Raw genomic sequence first — 19,792 nt, 5'->3', positions numbered from 1 at the left:
CAGTTTTAGTCCCAGGCTGGGCAACAGCAAACACAGTAGCAGTTCAAAGAGGGGGCCAGGCCCTGGTTCAGGGCGTGGCCGCAACCACACAAGTTTGGGGAAGCTCCTTGTTCAGGAGGAGGGCAGGTAGTTCACCTGCAGTGGTGGTGAGGGAGGAGGCTGCCACCCAATAGGTGAGTGGCAGGGGGGCGCAGGCCCACCCACTCCACTGCGCCCCGGCCCAGGACCCTAGAGGCAGTAGAGCCGCTGCTGCTGGTACAGTGGGGGCTCCAGCCTGAAATGAGCTGGCCTAGGGCTTTTAGCAGCCCAAGCTATACCTGGGCCACTACCTTTCTCCCCCTCAGCAGGTACCTGAATCTGTCACAGGTCCCTCGGGGAGTTGAGGAGAGTCTCCTCGGGAAGGAGTCCCGGGGGCCCGATCCAGGCCTCAGCAGCTTTCAGGTCCTCAGGCTCTAGCTGGTAGGCAGGTTGCAGCGGGCAGTGGTGGCTGGGCTGGTCCTCGGGGTCTGGCTCGTCCAGCAGCACTGGCAGGGTATCCAGGTCCCAGGATATAGGCTGGCACCAGGGTTCAGGCAGGTCCCTCAGGTCAACTAGGTTCCCGGGTACAGCCAGTGGGGCCTGCCGGGTCGGCAGGCGCTCACGGACCCGGGGTACAGGTGGGCGCTGGAGCTCAGGTGGGTCCTTGGGGCCAGTCACTGGAAGCACTGGGCAGGCCTCGGGTCGGAGGGCAGGCTCGGCCAGGTCTCTGGATCCCAGTCAGGGAGTTGGGGGTAGGCCTCTGGGTCAGAGGTTGTTGGAAGCCCGAGCCAGGCCTAAGCCTCTGAGTTAGAGAGGTCAGTGTTAGCCTCAGCCTCTGAGGCTGTGGAAGGCCCAAGCCAGGTCTCAGGTGAGTCCTTGGGGCTCTTTATAGTCCCAGCCCCGCCCACTGACTTCCGGTCCAGTGATAGGGAGGTTCTAGACTGTGCCCAAACTGGCTCCTGGAGGGGATCCTCTGCCTCCGGCTCAGTGGGCAGCCAGTCCACCCTACTACACACTGGAACAGCATTGGGAAGACAGAAGTTCTGGGTTCTGTTCCTTGTTCTGCATCTGACTCATTGTGTGACCTTAGGCAAGTTACTCTCCTTGTTTCTGATCTTTAAAATGAGAGAAATATTTACCTAATTTAGGGAGGTGTGTTGTGGTTTACTTCATTATTGCCTGAAAAGTGTTTTGAGGTCCTTGGGTAAAAGATTCTATATAAAATCATATAAATATAGGGCTGAAAAGGACATTGAGAGATCATCTAGTCTAGCACCCTGTGCAGAGGTGAGATCAAATATATTTAGACCAGACCTGGCAGGTGTTTGTCTAAACTTAAACCTCCAATGATAAATATTCCTCAGTGCCCCTTGAAAGTCTCTTCTAATGCTTAACTACCCTTTTAGTTTCAAAAAAAATTTCCAATATCATCTTGACAGTGACCCATTAATAACTGGTTGAAAAACCATGCTCAGAGTAGTTATGCACCCACCGTAGGTTACTTTCAATCACATTTCATCAGCTTATGAGAGTGTCATGTGAAACCGTATCAGAAACCTTACTTACTAAAATGAAGATCTCTCACCTGCAGTTTTCTCCCATCTACTAGGGCCAGTAATCTTGTAGAAATAATATATAAACATCATATGGGTGTGAGTAAAGGATATAGTGTCAACCCTCATTTTGAATCTTCCCTCATTTTATGATCATTTAAGTCAAAACCATAATGGTACTTTAAACCTAAGCTTGTTTTATTTAGTGTCCATTTAGGTGTTTCCCTGTCCTGCCTCCATAGTATCTCTACAGCTGTACTTTAACATCTTTTTAGCTGAAGACTTGGTGGAACTCATAGGATCCTGTAAATGGCTCTCTCTTAAATTAACCAGAATGGGTCGTGCAGAGCAGTGGAGGTCCCTCTGCATTATAGTATTTCTTCATAGCCTTCTCTGCCCCTGCCAAACCCATGAGAGAGACAGATACATAAATAAGTTTGTGTGTATGAATATATGTAACTTGAATCGCTTACATGGTAGTGCATAGTTTAACTCTACCTCTATAAAGTCCACATAACACCTGTTTAATGGTTCTATTAAAAGGTGTGGAAACCCCAAAGTCAATTTTTTTTCTTACCAGAAATCTATAATTTGTTAGGAGTTGCAATTTATTCTTAAATCTGAGTTTATAAAAAAAATGTATTTTCCTCTTTAGTTGTTCTTTCCAGTGATGATGAAGGATCTTCTGAACCAAAACACCCAGAAGAGCTGGATCTGCAGCATGTGCATGATGGCACATCTGACAATAAAAAAATAGAGCAAGAGCCTAAGTTACCTTTGGCAGAAGAGCTATTGCAAGATGAAATCGAAGATGAAGAACAGCCTTGTGTAAGTTTGTGTCTCTCACCAGCACAAAATGGTTTAATAAAAGATATTACCCTAGGACCAACACAGCAATAATAACAGGTTAAAACTGCTCATTTCCCTTATGCTTAAAAATGGGGTTTGAACCTAAAACTCACTCAATCTTGTACCTTTGGACTTTGTGTATTCAGCCTAACTCAGGAGCTTACTGCATTTAGTCCCGTTCTGAGTTAGAAGTCGCATTGGTGTCATTTCCTATAGATGAAGTATTGCAAATAGGGCTGTTGATTGACCAGTTAACTCACACTAATTCAAAAAATTAATTTCAATAAAAATTCATCACAATAATTGTTGATGCAATAACACTGTTAAACAGAATACTAATTGAAATGTATTAAATATTTTTATTTTTTCTGCATTTTCAAATATATTGATACCAGTTACAACACAATACAAAAAGGTACAGTGCTTTCTTTTTTAAACATATTTGCACTGCAAATATGACAATGATATTTTTTCAGTTTCTCATACAAGTCCTGTAGTGCAGCTGCTTTTTGTGAAAGTGCAATTTTCATATATGTATTTTGTTTTTACATATCTCCAATACAAAATAATGTAAAACTTTAGCGCCTATAAGTCCATTCAGTACTACTACTTATTCAACCAGTTGCTAAGACAAACAAGTTTGTTTATATTTACAGGAGATAATGCTGCCTGTTGCTTATTTACATTGTCGCCTGAAAGTGAGAACAGGCATTCTTCTTCCAGTGATGTCCCTGTGGGTGCTCCACTGTTGGTGTTGGGTCATCGTGGCGCCACAGAGCAGAGTTTTCATGAGCAGTGGTCAGCTGCCATCCACACGTTTTGATCTCTTGTGCGGTCCAGCTCTTGCCAGTTCCTTCTTCGCCGCCCCAGGTCACAGATGGAGCGAGACCTCTCTCCTCAACAGCTCTAGTCAGAGAAGGAATTTTGTTTTACGATAAGTTTTTTCTTCACAGTACAGTCAGTTTTTCAATTGTTCATCATACAGGCAGTCCCTGACTTACGAATGGGTTATGTTCCGAACACCCAGTCGTCACTCGATTTGGTCAGAAGTCAGAAATACCCTTAAACACACTGCCTGCGCTGTTCAAAAAACTTGACGTACATGGTTCTTAACTCGAAAATATTATAATAGAGTTAATGGGAGGTTGGCCGTAAGTACAGATGGTCATAAATCAGTGTTGTTGTAAGTCAGGGAGTGGCTGTATAGTTGTAGTTGCTTCATTTAAAAAAAGGGGCTGGGGTTCTCTGTTAAACTTTTTTCCCCATCCGACAACAAAAAAAGAGAGAGAGAAGAAAATAATAACAATAACAACAGGAAAGAGAGAGAAAAAGCAAAGAGAACAGAAGGAAAGTAAGTCAGAGACTGTTTATCTGTTTATCAGCTCTGCGACAGGCCCTTTAGTCATGCCGGGTTCGCCGGGGTTTAAGAAGTGTGTCACGTGTCAGGAACCCATGCCAGTTTCCGATGGCCACGCAGATGGCATAAAATGTTTGGGCGAATCCCACGTGCCTCTAAAGTGCATGCACTGTGCAAAACTCGCAGTGAGAGTAAGGCATGATAGAGAGGAGGCTCAGGATGTTTTTATTTGATAAAGCCCTGCAGCCCTCAGAATCAGACTTGCTGAGAAGAAAAACGGAGAGCTGCTTCTCCTACAGTGGCTTCTGCCCATAAAAGAGCTTTTCACCAGCGTGTTCTTTTCCACTGGCCTCCACAAGTAGAATAAATAGTGGGAAGAAGCCAGGAACATGATGCCGTGAAACCGTGGCTCAAAACGGCCTCAGAACCAAAGATTCGACATGGAACATCTGCGGTACCGGTAGCTACGGCACCGGCAAGGCGCTCAGCACCACCAACCTTGACACCGCGAGTTGAAGCACTATCTTCATCGACAACACTGGTGCTGCATATAGCAAATCCAATGGCACTGGCCCAAAAGGTGCAGGCACTGGCACTGAGGCATGCCACAGAACACCTGGCACCAGAAGAGGCTATTAGCCCCCCCAGCACCGAAGAAGGCAACTCATAATTCTTCTTCGGGTAGTCCCGATGGGTGCTTCACGTCTGGTGTCGGGCTTGCCCCAGTGCTGTGAATTGGGGGCTTCCCAAAGCTGTGTTCGGCCAGACCGCGCGTGCGTGAGCGCTCAAGGCCGTTTGCACCTTTCCTCTCCGACTGCGGTCCGGCCCCTGCCTCAGTTCCTCTCAACCGCCTCTGGCCATGGAGGGACGGAGCACTCTCTCCTCTCCTCAGAGTACCTCAGCATCCAATTAATAGTTAAATTTACTCTTTGATCTTATCTGCCTTCCTTTCCTTATCTCCACTCTAAAGTAAAAAAAAAAAAAAAAGTAGAAATAGAGATGCGTTAATAGTTATTATCTCCGTCCCTATCATTCCTGTTGTTCTCAGTTGGCGCATAGCTACCTCTCTCTCAAGAAAGAAAGAAAGAAACCAAACAAAGAATAAGAGAAAAGGATAAGTGAAATAAGGCAATACAAGAAATAAAGATACCAACGAACAGAAAGGAGCACATATACCACAAACTTGAGTGGTATGCGGGGCAAGAGCACTCAAGCGACAAAATGCCAAGTTCTCCCAGTTTTTAAAAGTGCTCGCTCTGTCATGAGACTATGCCGGTTTCTGACACCCATGCCTCCTGTATTAGGTGCCTGGGGAGGCACACTTGCCACAACAGTGCACCCACTGTGCCAACCTAACCTCGAGAACCCGTAAGAATCACGAGAGACGCCTGAAAATGATACTCTTTGACAAGGCGCTTGTGCCTCAGAATGCCGGCACCACTAATCCCACTGCTGATGCAGGGAGGAGGCGGGCTCCCTCCCCTGAAAGTACCTCTCCTCTGAGGGAGAAACCTTTGCCAGTCAGGTCCCTGCCTGTTGTTCCGCAGAAGCGGATAAGCGCAGGACACAAGCCGGGCAAGTCCGGCTCCTCTACCGGCTCTGCACCAGTCTCTGGCTCTAAGAAGCCGACCGGCACCGCACCAGAACGCCATTTGAAAGACTCTGCCCTGCCAACACAGACAGCTGTACTGCTGTCCTCACCGTGCTCAGCTGCAGCTTCCTCCCCTCCCACCTCAGGAGCTGTCCACTGCTTCGGCACTGGCAGATCTTCAGCCTAACTCAGCAGTTCCCCCTGGTCTGCAGGCTGCTGTCCCTTCAGCGTGTTCAGAGCTGCCTGCTCCGGTACCGAGGAAGGCAACCTCAAAATCCCGCAGGCATGCACCTTCTCCTCTACCTTCTCCTACAACTTCACCCGGACCATCTCTGCAGCACCGTTCTCTTGCACCTCACTCCACCAGAGATCAAGGCACTCCAGTCTGCACAAGTCTGTTGCCCTATTATCACCATCACAGGGAGCCCGTTGCCTACATCAGGGATTCTTGATCGCGGTCTCCTTCGCAATACCCACGCTCTCCTGTGCACTCGCCACGCCATGCATATTATGTTAGGCACGCTAGTGTCATTTCTTCATGACACTCGTCCCAGGGGTACTTGGACCGTCACTATATGCATTATGACAGACCCTATTACCTTTAGGACCCAGGGGGTGCCGGATTATCAAATATGCCAGACTATCGGAGGGCGGGGCTATGAGAGGTCTGGGGTGGGGGGTGCCACTTCTGGCCCCTCATAGCCTCTCATTCCGATAGTCTGGCTCTGTCCCAGGTGTCCCTGATTCAGCCGCTGCTGGTCAGTTTCAGCAGCAGCTGAATCGGGACGCCTGCGGCAGAGCAACTGGGGTGCTGCCGGGTTGGTCCCGTAGCACTGCCCCTCGGCGCTGCAGGACCAACCCGGCAGCACTCCAGCTGCTCTGCCCCAGGCGTCCCCAAGAGCAGCTGGGATGCTGCCGGGTTGGTCCCGCAGCCCCGAGGGGCAGCGCTATGGGACCAACCTGGCAGCACCCCAGCTGCTCTGCCCCCGGCTTTCCCGATTCAGCTGCTGGTCAGTTTCAGCAGCGGCTGAATCGAGGAAGCCAGGCACAGAGCAGCTCCAATTGTCCGGCTGCCTGGAGCACTTCCGGGTTCCCGATGGTGCCGGGCCATCAGGAGTGCCGGAGCATTGGATACTGGACCAATGGAGTTTTACTGTACTATGTGTTAACTCGTCACAGCCACTCCCATCGGAGGTCACCGTTCTCCTGTCGCTCAGTTAGTCCACCTTCTCATCATGATGAGTCAAGGCCGCGAACACCAGCTCATGTACCACCCCCTCCAAGAAGTCCGGATCTGCAGCAGGACCATTCGCACCCTGAGGAGGGACAGATTTCGGATGCAGAAACAGACATGTCTGCGAATGTGCGCTCTTCATCTCGCCACCTGATGACCTCAAGGAATTCCAGGACCTTTTTAAGCAGGTGGCACAAGGCCAGGAGGTTCAGCTGTCTGAACCACAGGTGAAGCAGCATAAGCTACCAAAAAATCTGCATCCCCAGCAACGATGCAAGATCACACTCCCAATCGATGAGGCAATTTTGGATGTGGCGCACAAGATCTGGCAGACTCCCACAACGATCCCGCCTACTAGCAAAAGAGCAGATGAGGTATTTTGTCCCATCTAAAGACATGGATTTTTCTCTTCAATCATCCTCAGCCCAACTCCTTAATAGTGGATGCAGTCCACCATAAGAACAAGGCCTCTCAGTTCAGAATCTTGCTCCCAAATAAGGACACAAAAAAGCTTGACTTGTTTGGACGCAAGATTTATTCACCATCGACCCTAATGCTCAGGATCGCAAATTACGCTGCCCTTCTCTCGAACCACAATTTCGATAATTATGCCAAATTACCGGAGCTGATGCAGCACCTTCCCGAGACTAAGAGACCGCTGCTGAAGGCAATTGTCCAAGAGGGATATTCTGCATGTAGGACATCGCTCCAAATCGCCCTCGATGTCACGGATACGGCAGTTTGGGCCATGGCAACGGGTATCGCCACGCGCAGAGCCTCTTGGTTGATGGCAGCAGGAGCACCTAAGGAGCTCCAAAACAAAGTTGAAGATCTCCCATTTGTTCGTAAGAAATTGTTTGCTACTTCAACTGACAACGTCCTACATTCCGATAAGGACTCACGAACCACTCTGCGGACGCTGGGGATGTATTTACCCTCCTCCCCTTTAAGCGTAGGCGCTACTATCCATTCCAAAGGAGATATGACTATCCATTCCAGAAACGTCAGCAGCGTGCTCCTGACCAATCTCGATTCTGACAGCGTCCGCAGCGCAAGCGCCAGCAGTCCAATCATGCGCCAGCCCGGGCGAACGCCAAACAGCAAATTTGACTCGTGTGTCGAGGACAAGAACACATCTTCAGTGCTCACGGTAGAAGAACCCACCACCACCCTTCTCTTCCACCACCGCATCAAGCCATATTATCACCAGTGGCGCGACATCACCTCGGACCACTGGGTCTTGGAAGTAATAAATTCAGGTCTCACGATACCTTTCGTCTCCATACCTCCCACTACTCCACCCACCCCGTCCCTCTTCAGGGACCCATCACATAAGACTCAGCTCCAGCAAGAGGTATGTCATCTTCTTGCTATAGGAGCCATAGAAGTAGTTCCCACAAGATTCAGGGGCAGAGGGTTTTACTCTCGATACTTCCTCGTTCCCAAAAAATCCGGGGGGTGGAGACCTATTCTCGATCTGAGGCGCTTAAACCGATACATCAAGAAGCAATGTTTCAAAATGGTCACGCTAAGCAAAATTATACTGTCACTGAGCAAGGAAAATTGGTTCGGAGTCCTCGATTTGCAGGACGCGTATTTTCATATCACCATACACATAGCACACAGGCGCTTCCTCTGTTTCATAGTCGGGCAGGAGCACTATCAAAACAGAGTGCTGCCTTTTGGCCTCAGCTCGGCTCCCAGAGCTTTCTCCAAAACCCTGGCAGTAGTTCCTGCACAGCTTTGCAAAATAGGGGTCTCCACCTTCCCCTACCTAGACAAATGCTTACTCAAAGGCTGCACTCAGTCGGAAGCTCTCAACATGCTCACAGTAACGAGAAATCTCTTCAGCTCCCTCGGCTTAATTGTAAACACGGAAAAATCACATCTAGAGCCAACCCAGACTCTCAAATTTATAGGAGCTCGCCTCGACTCACGGTCAGCTTGGGTCTACTTATCTGAAGACCGCTTCCAAGTCATATGCGATCTAGTTCACACAGTATCGCTCTCTCCGACACTCCCCATACATACTCACCTTCAGTTGTTGGGTCATATGGCAGCCACCATGATGGTGGTCCGTCACGCACGATTACATTTCTGATGTCTCTAACAGTGGCTGACCTTGGTGTACAACCCCACCAAACACAGCATCCAAAAGCGTGTGGCGTTGCCTATCCATGTTTGAAATCCAACATGTTGGTGGGCATTCCCTTTCACCAACCTCAGCCTTCGAGGCAGATAACAGATGCCTCACTTACTGGCTGGGGTGCGCACATGGGCATGTATACTATCCAGGGTCGATGGTCCGATACAGAAATGATGCTCCGCATCAACTTACTGGAGCTCAGGGCAATTTTTCACGCCTGCAGGCACTTCAAACCTCGCATACAAGGCGCGGTCACTAGGGTCCTTACGGACAACATCACTGCAAAGTACTATGTCAACAGGGAGGGCGGTGCCAGATCCCGCTCCCTCTGTGCAGAGGCAGTTCGCCTGTGGTCCTGGTGCAACCGCAACGACATTACTATCGTAGTGTCGTACCTGCCAGGAGTGAGCAATTCCTTCGCGGACTCCCTGAGCAGATACTTCCCACACGACCACGAATGGGAGATCCGCACGGCCGTACTCCTATCTATCTTCCACTGCTGGGGTCGACCTGCCATAGATCTCTTCGCTACTTCTGCCAACGCGAAATGCAAGGTTTATTGTTCCAGAGCAGGGATTGGTACCCACTCCCTGGGGGACGCGTTCCTTTTGCATTGGGGCATGATACTACTGTATGCGTTTCCCCCTGTGGCTCTAATTCCAATAGTACTGGAGAAAATTGTCCTGGACAGAGCCCAAATCTTGCTAATAGCACTGGCCTGGCCCCGGCAGGTCTGGTACTCCATGCTCCTACAGCTGTCAATTCGAACGCCTTACCGGCTCCCTCTTCTCCCGGACCTCTTAACACAGCAGAACGGGTCCCTTCACTGTCCGAAATTACTCACCCTCCAACTGACTGTGTAGATGTTAGATGGTTCGACACTTCGGAGACCCTTTGCTCACATCAAGTGAGGCGTGTTCTGCTCAATAGTAGAAAAGGTTTTCCTCGTGGAATCTATCTCGCGAAGTGGTCTCGGTTTATGCAATGGTGTGACTCTAAAAGGTTAAACCCCTCCGCCTCACCGTTGCATGCTGTCCTGGATTATGTTTTGCACCTGCACACGTCAGGTATCTCCATGCCATCACTTAAAGTTAATCTAGCAGCGATCACGGCATTCCACCGCCCAATCGATGGCTGGTCGGTTTTTGCTCACCCCATTACGAAGAGGTTTCTCAAGAGCCTCGTTAATCTCAACCCTCCACGTAGACCTCCACCTCCTGCGTGGAATCTCGACCTCGTGCTAGATGCGTTGACACGGCCATCATTTGAGCCACTCACTACTACGTCTCTCCAACTACTTATGACCAAGGTTGTTTTTCTTATTGCTATAACATCGGCACGCAGGGTGAGTGAGATTGCAGCCCTTATGGCATCTCCCCCATATACAATCTTTAATAAGAACTCAGTGATATTGAGGTCGCACCCAGCCTTTCTGCCAAAAGTCTGCTCGGACTTCCACATTAAATTGTCTTGCCTTCTTTCTGTCCTAAACCTCATACTTCTCCTCAAGAGGCTCTTTTGCATACGCTGGACGCTCGCCGAGCCCTCGCATTTTATATTGATAGAACTCGTGATATCTGAAAGACAGACCATGTTTTTATATCCGTTGCAAACCAATTTAGATGTCGTCCACTCTCTACGCAGCACATTTCAAAGTTGATTGTCGCTTGCATTACCACCTGTTATTTGTGTAACAAGTCGCTCCCATCACAACCTAGAGCACACTCCACCTGTGCAGTAGCTACCTCGATGGCCTTCCTGAAAGGAGTCCCTATGCGTGACATCTGCCGGGCAGCTACTTGGTCGTCAAATGTCACTTTCATGAAACATTACGCAATTCTGCAACACTCCACCTCAGACTCCGCTGTAGCCTCAGCAGTACTCCAACGCTGCCGCAACACGGATTCCATAGCGCAACCTTAGCTCGGACCACTGCTCTGGAGTCACCACATGTGGAGCACCCACGGGTACTACCTGAAGAAGAAGAAGTTACTCACCTTCATGTAGTAATGATGGTTCTTCAAGGTGTGTCCCCGTGGGTGCTCCACGACCCGCCCTCCTCCCTGCTAAAGAATCTCGTCTGTTTCTCTCGTTTCAGATGAGGCGGTGAGAGGAACTGAGGGGGGGGCCGGACCGATCTCAGAGAGGAAAGGTGCAAACGGCCTTGAGCGCTCGCGCACGCGCGGTCCGTCCGAACACAGCTTTGGGAAGCCTCCGATTCATGGCGCCGGGGCGAGCCCGACACCAGACATGGCACACCCACAGGGACACACCTTGAAGAACCATCGTTACTGCATGAAGGTGAATAACTTCTTCATCCCACAGAACACGGGATCCTAGCCTGGAGCTGCTGACTTTTTCACCTGATCTATCCTCATTGTCACCTTCACTACATTCACTGTTGATGCCAACATCCAGTCTTAGGTGCATTACAGACCAACAAGCAATCTCTCTCCTATGCCACAACAACCGTACCAGAGATACAGTTCCTTGTCCCTCCATCCTCAAGGGGTTCTCTCAGATCATTTCACTCTCCAACTCTTTCTCCTCATATATACCATCATGAACGCGGATTGAGAGTCTGATCACCACAGTACCACTCTCCCAACAGATGGGAATACTGACAACACAGACATTCATATTGCTATGACTACTCCTCTCATTGGTCGCCACGATATCAATATCCATCCTGCTGCTTGGAACAACTGTATACATGCAGTTATTCACCTTCTCCCGCACTGCATGGACCGGAGCCTACAACGTCCTCTTTGAACCCCAAACCAATACATCAGCACTCTGAGCCCAAGGAGGGGCAGATTTCTGAGACAGAGTAGCAGCAGCCTGATGTCTCACCAGCAGATCAGTCATCCTCATCTCCTGATGAGGCTGTTATTCCCAGTGACCAATCACCACTTGACGACCTGAAACAGTCTCAGGACCTTTTTAATAGAGTGGCTACTAGCCAAGAGAAACAGCACAGACTCCTTAAAAATCTCCAACCATCTCAGCACGCAAATATAGCTATCCTATAGAGAGGCTATTATGGAGGCTGCTGACAAGACTTGGCAGACTCCGGCACCAAAACCCCAAATAACAAGCGGGTGGATAAAAAGTACTTTGTCCTGCCCAAAGGCGCAGAATTTCTTTTTTTTTTCCCCACCTGCAGCCTAATTCTTTAGTGGTGGATGCAGTACAGTTGAGATCAAAACTCATGCAATACAAGAATAATTCTGTGGATAAGGAGAGCAAGTGCCTTGACATCTTTGGCCATAAGGTGTACTTGTCATCAACCCTTCTCCTTAGAATGGCTAATTATGTGGCATTGCTTTCTAACCATAATTTCGATAACTATATTAAACTTACTTCCTTTATTGAGCGTTTACTTGACTCAAAGAGCTATACTGAATTCAGTTGTGCAAGAAGGGTATGCTTCGTCAAGAACCTCTCACCAGATAGCCTTGGATATAGCCGACACAGCAGCTCGGGCCACGGCAGCCTCTGTGGCCCTTCTGGCTTCAGACCCCTGCAGTTCCTCGGGAACTGCAAACAAAAGTGAAAGACCTCCTCTTTGATAAAGAAAAATTATTTTCAGGGAAGACAGACGAGGTCTTACATTCCAGCAAGGATTCAAAAAACACCGTTCGTACCTTGGGTGTGTACAGCCCATCGTGCCGATATAGGCAATATGTGCCATACCAGTGGAACTGAGACTTCTCATACCCTAGATACCAACAACAGGGGTCTGATCAACCCAGACTGAGGCAACAACCTCAGAACAACTGTAACTAGGGCCAGCAGACAAGCAAACAGCAGGCTTGAATTCCAGGTCGAGGGCTTGCAAGACCTCCCCTTACTGAGTCTCCACGATCAATCTACCCCAACCTTCCATCATCGGCTGAGGCCATTTTACCACTGCTGGGCTGCCATCACATCAGATTGCTGGGTCCAAGAGATGGTGTCATCAGACTACACCATGCCCTTTGTAGCACTACTCCCCACCGTTCCCTTTCCTCGTCAGGGACCTTTTTGTAGCTTCTACCTACACAAACCTTAGAGTTCATTGGAGCCCACCTTGACTCCACCATGGCAAGAGTGTACCTACCACTGCGATGATTCTGAGCAATCCAAGACCTCATATTTACTCTCACAAACAGCCCTAGAGCGTCAATACTTACCCTGTCTTCAGCTCATGGGTCATATGGCAGCTATAACTTACGTGGTTGCTCATACAAGTTTTCACTTTCGCTGTCTTCAACTCTGGCTTGCTTCTGTTTACACCAACTGGAAACGAGATGTACTCAGACAAGTGTCCGTACCTACCAACATTATAGCATCTCTGAAGTGATGCACTGAGCAACACAACTTACTTGCAGGAATCTCATTTCATTTGGGATCAACCTACCACACACCCTACCTACTACTGATGCCTCCCTCATAGGATAAGGAGCTCATATGGGAGACATGTCCATCCAAGGTCTATGGATGACCAAGGAACCTACTTTGCACATCAATTTATTGGAACTTAGGGCAATTGCAAATGCATTCAGGCATTTTCTGCCGCACATCCGAGGAACCACAGTGAAGATACTTACCGACAATGTCTCCACAATGTATTACATAAATCGACAGGGTGGTGTTCGTTCTCACTCCTTGTGCACCAAGGCAATCCGGTTATGGAACTGGTGCATCCGCAATGCAGTTACACTGACAGCCTCCTACTTACCGGGGGTTAACAGTGAGTTAGCAGATTCCTTCAGCAGACATTTTGCCCCAGACCACGTATAAGAGCTTCACTGGCACATTTTCCAGCCCATTTGCAGTCACTGGGGGTCATCCACAGATAGACCTCTTCGCCTCACACGAGAATACAAAATGCCAGCAATACTGTTCCAGAGCCAGCATAGGACATGGATCTCTAGGGGATGCCTTTCTTCTCCATTGGAGGGGCCCTCTCCTATATGCCTTTTGTCCCACACCACTCATACCAAGAGTTCTTGAGAAAATAAACAGACAGGGTGCAACAGTGATTCTCATAACCCCATTATGGGCACAACAAACGTGGTTTCCCTATCTTCAGATGTCTCCTCAACCACTTTATCACCTTCCCATATATCCCAATCTCCTAACCCAGAACAACGGGACTCTTAATTCATCCTCAACCCCATATGCTGCAGTTGACAGCCTGGCTCATTGTTGGTTCCAAGAAGATGAACTCCACTGTTCGGGAAAAGTGAGAGAGATTGTATTGCATAGTAGGAAACAAACCACTTGATGCACTTACCTTCAAAAGTGGTGCAGATTCCTATCTTGGTGCACTGCTAAGAAACTGGATCCACATACGGCACCTTTACACCTCATTTTAGACTATATCCTTCAATGAAAAGAAACAGGGTTAGCCCTACCATCCTTGAAAGTACATCTAGCAGCAATCACTGCGTTCCACAGCTCAGTTGATGTTTCTTCTGTGTTTGCCCATCGTACCACCAGGAGGTTCCTCAAAGGCCTCTCCAATCTATATTTTCCAGGTAGACTACCACAACCTGTGTGGAACTCAGGGCTGGTTCTTGACACTCTTACTTGTGCTCCCTTCAAGCCAATGGCAACTGCTCCACTTACAATGATGATACTCAGTTACATTTCTACTAGCTATCACCTCTGCCCACAGAGTTGGAGAAATAGCAGCCCTAATGGCAGTGCCACCAAACACCATCTTCATCAAGGACAAAATCACACTGCATCCACACCCATCCTTTATCTGAAAGGCTTGCTCAGATTTCCATATAAACGAGCCAATTGTACTTCCACCTTTCTATTCCAAGCCACATGTGAGTGGTCGAAAGGCCCTGCTTCATTCCCTAGACTTGCGTAGATCACTTGCCTTCTGTTTAGAGAATTCGAACCTTTCCAAAACAGACAGCCTAATAATTTCAGTAGCAGAATGCTGTAGAGGCTAATTCCTTTCATCACAACAAATCTCAAACATTATTGTTACTTGCATTAAAAAGTGCTATGCTATACGGTATACACCACTGCCAAAGAAACTGAGAACTTATTCTACGAGAGCTTTGGCAACCTCTACAGCCTTCCTTCATGGAGTTCGTCTTAAAGATATTTGTCGAGCGGCCACATGGTCCACCAACAATACCTTTATGAAACATTATGCATTTTCTCATAAGTGATCTGCTGACTCTGCGGTAGCGTCTGCAGTGCTCTCGACTGTGAGTAATCAGTGACTCTGTTACCTGTCTTATACTCGGGTACTGCTGCTACACAGTCACCATCAGTGGAAAACCCACTGTGACGTCACTCGAAGAGGAGGAAGTTACTCACCTTGGTGCAGTAACAATGGTTCTTCGAGATGTGTGTCCCTGTGGGTACTCCACTACCCGTCGTCCTCCCAGCTTTGGAGTCTCTTAACTATATTTTACAGATACTGGGGTGCACTTGAGGAACTGGAGGGAGCCAGACCATGAAAGACATCAAAAGACACATGCGGTCCAACTGACTGCTGCTCATGAAAACTCAGATTGCAGCACCGGAACGACCCAACACCAACAGTGGAGCACCCATGGAGACACACTTCTCGAAGAACTGTCGTTACTGCACCAAGGTAACTTCCTCTTCGTATGGCATTTTTGTAGCCAGCATTGCAAGGTATTTACATGACAGATATGCTAAACTTTCATATGTCCCCTTCGGCCCCCATTCCAGAGAACATGGTTCCATGCTGATGATGCGCATTAAAAAATACAAAGTGTTAATTAAATTTGTGACTGTATGTCTCCTGCTCTGTTTTACCTGTATTCTGTCTCAAAGAAAACTTCAGCACTTTACCCCAGGTTTAAGATTCATAGACTTTAAGGACAGAAGGGACCATTATGATCATCTAGTCTGACCCCCTGCACAGTGCAGGCCACAGAATCTCAACCACCCCTCTTAGAATAATCCTCTCACCTATATCAAAGATATTGAAGCATTCAAATACTTTGAAGGACCCAACATGCAGAGAGTCCTTCAGCTGTGATCTGTGCCCAATGCTACAGAGGAAGGCGAAAAACCTCCAGGGCCTCTGCCAATCTACCCTGGAGGAAAATTCCTTCCCGACCCCAAATATGGCGATCAGCTAAACCCTGAGCATGTGGGCAAGACTCACCAGCCAGACACCCAGAAAGTTCCCTATAGCAACTCCTATCATCCCTCCATTGACCTATTTCCAACTGATAATGAATGGTCAGTTAGTTACCAAGATCATGTTATTTCATCCAACCATCCCCTTATCATAGAATCATAGAACTGGAAGAGACCCCAGAAGGTCGTCAAGTCCAGCCCCCCGCTCTAGGCAAGACCAATCCCATCTAAATCAACCCGACCAGGGCTACGTCAAGCCGAGACTTAAATACCTCTAGGGATGGAGACTCCACTACTTCCTTAGGTAACCCATTCCAATGCTTCACTACCCTTCTAGTAAAATAGTTTTTCCTAATATCCAATCTGGACCTCTCCCACCACAACTTGAGACCATTGCTCCTTGTTCTGCCATCTGTCACTACTGAGAACAGCCTCTCTCCATCCTCTTTGGAACCTCCCTTCAGGAAGTTGAAGGCTGCTATCAAATCCCCCCTCACTCTTCGCTTCTGCAGACTAAACAGACCCAAGTTCCTCAGCCTCTCCTCGTAGGTCATATGCTCCAGCCCCCTAATCATTTTGATTGCCCTCCGCTGGACCCTCTCCAATGCTTCCGCATCCTTTTTGTAGTGGGGGGCCCAGAACTGGACACAATACTCCAGATGTGGCCTCACCAAAGCCGAATAAAGGGGAATAATGACATCTCTGGATCTGCTGGCAATGCTCCTCTTAATGCATCCTAATATGCCATTAGCCTTCTTGGCTACAAGGGCACACTGTTGACTCATATCTAGCTTCTCATCCACTGTAACCCCCAGGTCCTTTTCTGCAGAACTACTACTTAACTGGTTGGTCCCCAGCCTGTAACTATGCTTGGGATTCTTCCGTCCTAAGTGCAGGACTCTACACTTGTCTTTGTTGAATCTCATGAGATTTCTAGTGGCCCAATCCTCCAAAATCTGAGGGGGTTGAGGTGTGGAGCATGCTATTTGAAATCTAAAAAGCAACACTCCAATATGGAAACTACAGCACCAAAAAAGAGAATCATTTTCACTCTGGTGGCATCTGACTCAGATGATGAAAATAAACACACATCAGAGTGCCCTGCTTTGGATTGTTATCTAACCGAACCCATCATCAGCATGGATGCATGTCCTCTGGAATGCAGGTTGAAGCATGAAGGGACACGTGAATCTTAACACATCTGATATGTAAATATCTTGTGTCCCCAGTAAGGATGTAAAATCCCATGTAATGAGGTAACCTGTAATATAATGTTTAACCGGTTAACTGCTTAAATGGGGACAGGTGGGGGTAGGGACAGCTCCAGCTGGGCTAGAGTGCCCCCCCACCTGTGGCATGGCTTGGTAGGCTGGCTGGACTGGAGCGGCCCCTCCCGCCCCCACTGCAGCCAGGGGGTGATCCAGCCCAGCCATGCCTACCATGCCACACCGTGGGTGGGCAGAGAGCTGCTCCAGTCTGGTAGGACTGGAGTGTCCCCCGCATGCGGCACAAGAGGTCCAGCTCAGTCAGAGTGGAGCAGTCCCCTGCCCATGTGGCTGCTGGTTAACTATAACTGGTAAGCATTGCATCCCTAGTCCCTAGCTACAACAGTGCCACACAAATTCTTGTTCTCCCTTTCTGGTGTAAACACTGTAATCAAGAACCAGGCAGAGTTGTACCCTGGAAATGTAAACACAGTTGTATGAGCAATTGGCTGAACGAAAAAGTAGGAACAAGTGGACTTGTAGGCTTTGTTTTACATTGCACTCAAATGTTTGTACATGGTTCTTTCATGATAAAGAGATTGCACTGCAGTACTTACATTAGGTGAATTGAAAATATTTCGCATTTTTATAGTGCAAATATTTGTAATAAAAATAAAGTGATCACTTTACACTTTAATCTGTATTTTATTAGAAATCAATATATTTGAAAATGTAGAAGATATCAAAAAATTAAATTAATGGTATTCTGTTGTTTAATAGTGCAATTAATAGTGATTGATTTTTTTTAAATTGTGCAAGTGCCCTAATTGCATCATGTCTTGAATGTCGGCCTTAAGATGGATTCTGTGGGTTTGATGTGGAAAAAGGGATATTAGCTATTACTGTGATTTACGGGTCTTATTTTGGGTTAGATTAGTTTATAAAGAGATGGCGTTGAAAGAGCACTTCTACATATTGACAAAGTGGCACAAACTAGGAAGAGTAAGCTGCCTCTCACCCATTGAGAACATAAACTCCAGAACTGGTTCCTTATAATAACTTATTTTTCCATACAGCTTTTCCTTATTACAAGATACATAACTCGTATAAAAAACTCTCTCATCTGCAGGGGGAAAATACCTTGAGGTTAGGGCTAAGAACACATTTCAAGCATTATATTAAAATATTTCTTATTGTATAGGTTCCAGCTGTACCACTTGAAGATGACTCTTGCACAGACTTACCTTCCTGTGACGCATGCAGTAAACAGATAGGGCCAGCATTAGATATTAAGCTTGCTACACTGTATATAGGAAATATAAAAGGAACATCAACAGGTTATGTTACGGTAAGTTGTCATCTTATTACTGTAATGAGTCTTTGGCTTTAAAAATAAAACCTGTCAAGTTCTGCATATTATGAATGGACTTCAGAGGATGAAAGATCCATAAAGATGACTGGTAATTCTGAAATTAGACCTACCTTTCTCTCCAACCAGTGGTTTTGATCAAGAGATATCCGTGTAACTTATTGCTTCCTATCTGTTGTACTGATGTGTTCCATTCAGTGAACTGGAGCACTATTAATGTTTTCCAAGGAATCCATGCTCTGAAGTTTTCAGACATCAAGACGCATATGAATAGACAAAGTACTTGCATTCTATTACAAATCAGGCAGAGACAGTTTTTTAAAATCATAGCAGGAAAGCAAAAACTGACCTGGTCACACACAGGTTTTGTCTACACTGCCAGTTTTGCCAGTAGTGACTATGCAAATGAGGCATAGATTAGCATATCACCATACCCCATTTGCATAATTTATTCACACCATTTTTGCGCCAAAAAAATAGTAGTGTGGAAAGGCATAAGAATCTTGCGGAAAACAGGGTTTTTGCACAAAAACAAAAAGTCCAACCTTCTTTTTTTCAGCAAAAATGGTGTACATAAATTATGCAAATGAGGTGCAGCAATATGCTAATCTGCACTGATCTCATTTGCATACTCTGCCTGCAAAACCGGCAGTGTAGATGTAGCCATAGTGTCTATTGAAACCAAAAGCGATCGTGTTTTCCTGGAATACTGCAGATCTTACAACACATGAACTCTTAATGTTTGTATCCCAGATAGACCATGTGCTCTAAAACTTAAGATATAGAGTGCATCTCTTTAAAAGGTAGTTTCAAAGCACAGAGCATTAAAACAGCACCCACATCTTAATAGAGCGAGAGAAAGGGTTATAATGTTATAGAAAGTATAAACCAAGAAACAGATTAATGTTACAAGATAGTTGGATTTCTGCAACTCCAAGACCAGATTCAGTGTATATACTGCAATTTTAAAAACATCTCAGTTTTCAATTCCGGTTATAAATGTAGGGCATTCCTTAGTAATAATTTCATCTTTTCCCATTGCTAAAGTGCCCTATGAAGCAGATTAAAAAAATCTTGTTGAAATAATAATACTCTTATCCTATAAACTTACCCCTCAGTTTTCTTCTCCTTCCCAATCTAAATGCTAAGAATTAAACTGTTAAGATACAAATGTTAAATTCTGGCTATGTATACTGTTTCTAGGGAAAGTCACAAATTATGGTTCAGATTTTTGTGGCAAGGCTTTATTTCATTAGACTTCTACAATACATTACAGTATGGCAATCTATCGAGCTTCTACATATTCTGAGTAGATTTAGGGGAAAAAGTCTTAAGATGTGTA

At 46.9% G+C, this 19,792-nt stretch overlaps 1 protein-coding gene across 7 annotated transcripts in view; it reads left to right on the top strand.

Annotated features, from left to right (window-relative positions):
- The window catches only part of SENP7 (SUMO specific peptidase 7), an 88,207-nt gene that overhangs the window by 36,816 nt on the left and 31,599 nt on the right, over positions 1–19,792 (top strand). For all 7 annotated transcript variants that reach the window (XR_012897467.1, XM_075907664.1, XM_075907679.1 and 4 more), the window contains 2 exons: positions 2,227–2,399; positions 18,283–18,429. Coding sequence is in view for 6 of the 7 variants with exons in the window: in XM_075907664.1 (XP_075763779.1) it covers positions 2,227–2,399; positions 18,283–18,429 (320 nt within the window). In the remaining variant the exon portion in view is untranslated. The remainder of the gene's footprint in view (positions 1–2,226; positions 2,400–18,282; positions 18,430–19,792) is intronic.

Source organism: Pelodiscus sinensis, chromosome 1, assembly GCF_049634645.1.
Source record: "Pelodiscus sinensis isolate JC-2024 chromosome 1, ASM4963464v1, whole genome shotgun sequence".
Lineage (NCBI taxonomy): Eukaryota > Metazoa > Chordata > Testudines > Trionychidae > Pelodiscus > Pelodiscus sinensis.
This window is presented reverse-complemented; position numbering and strand designations above follow the sequence as displayed.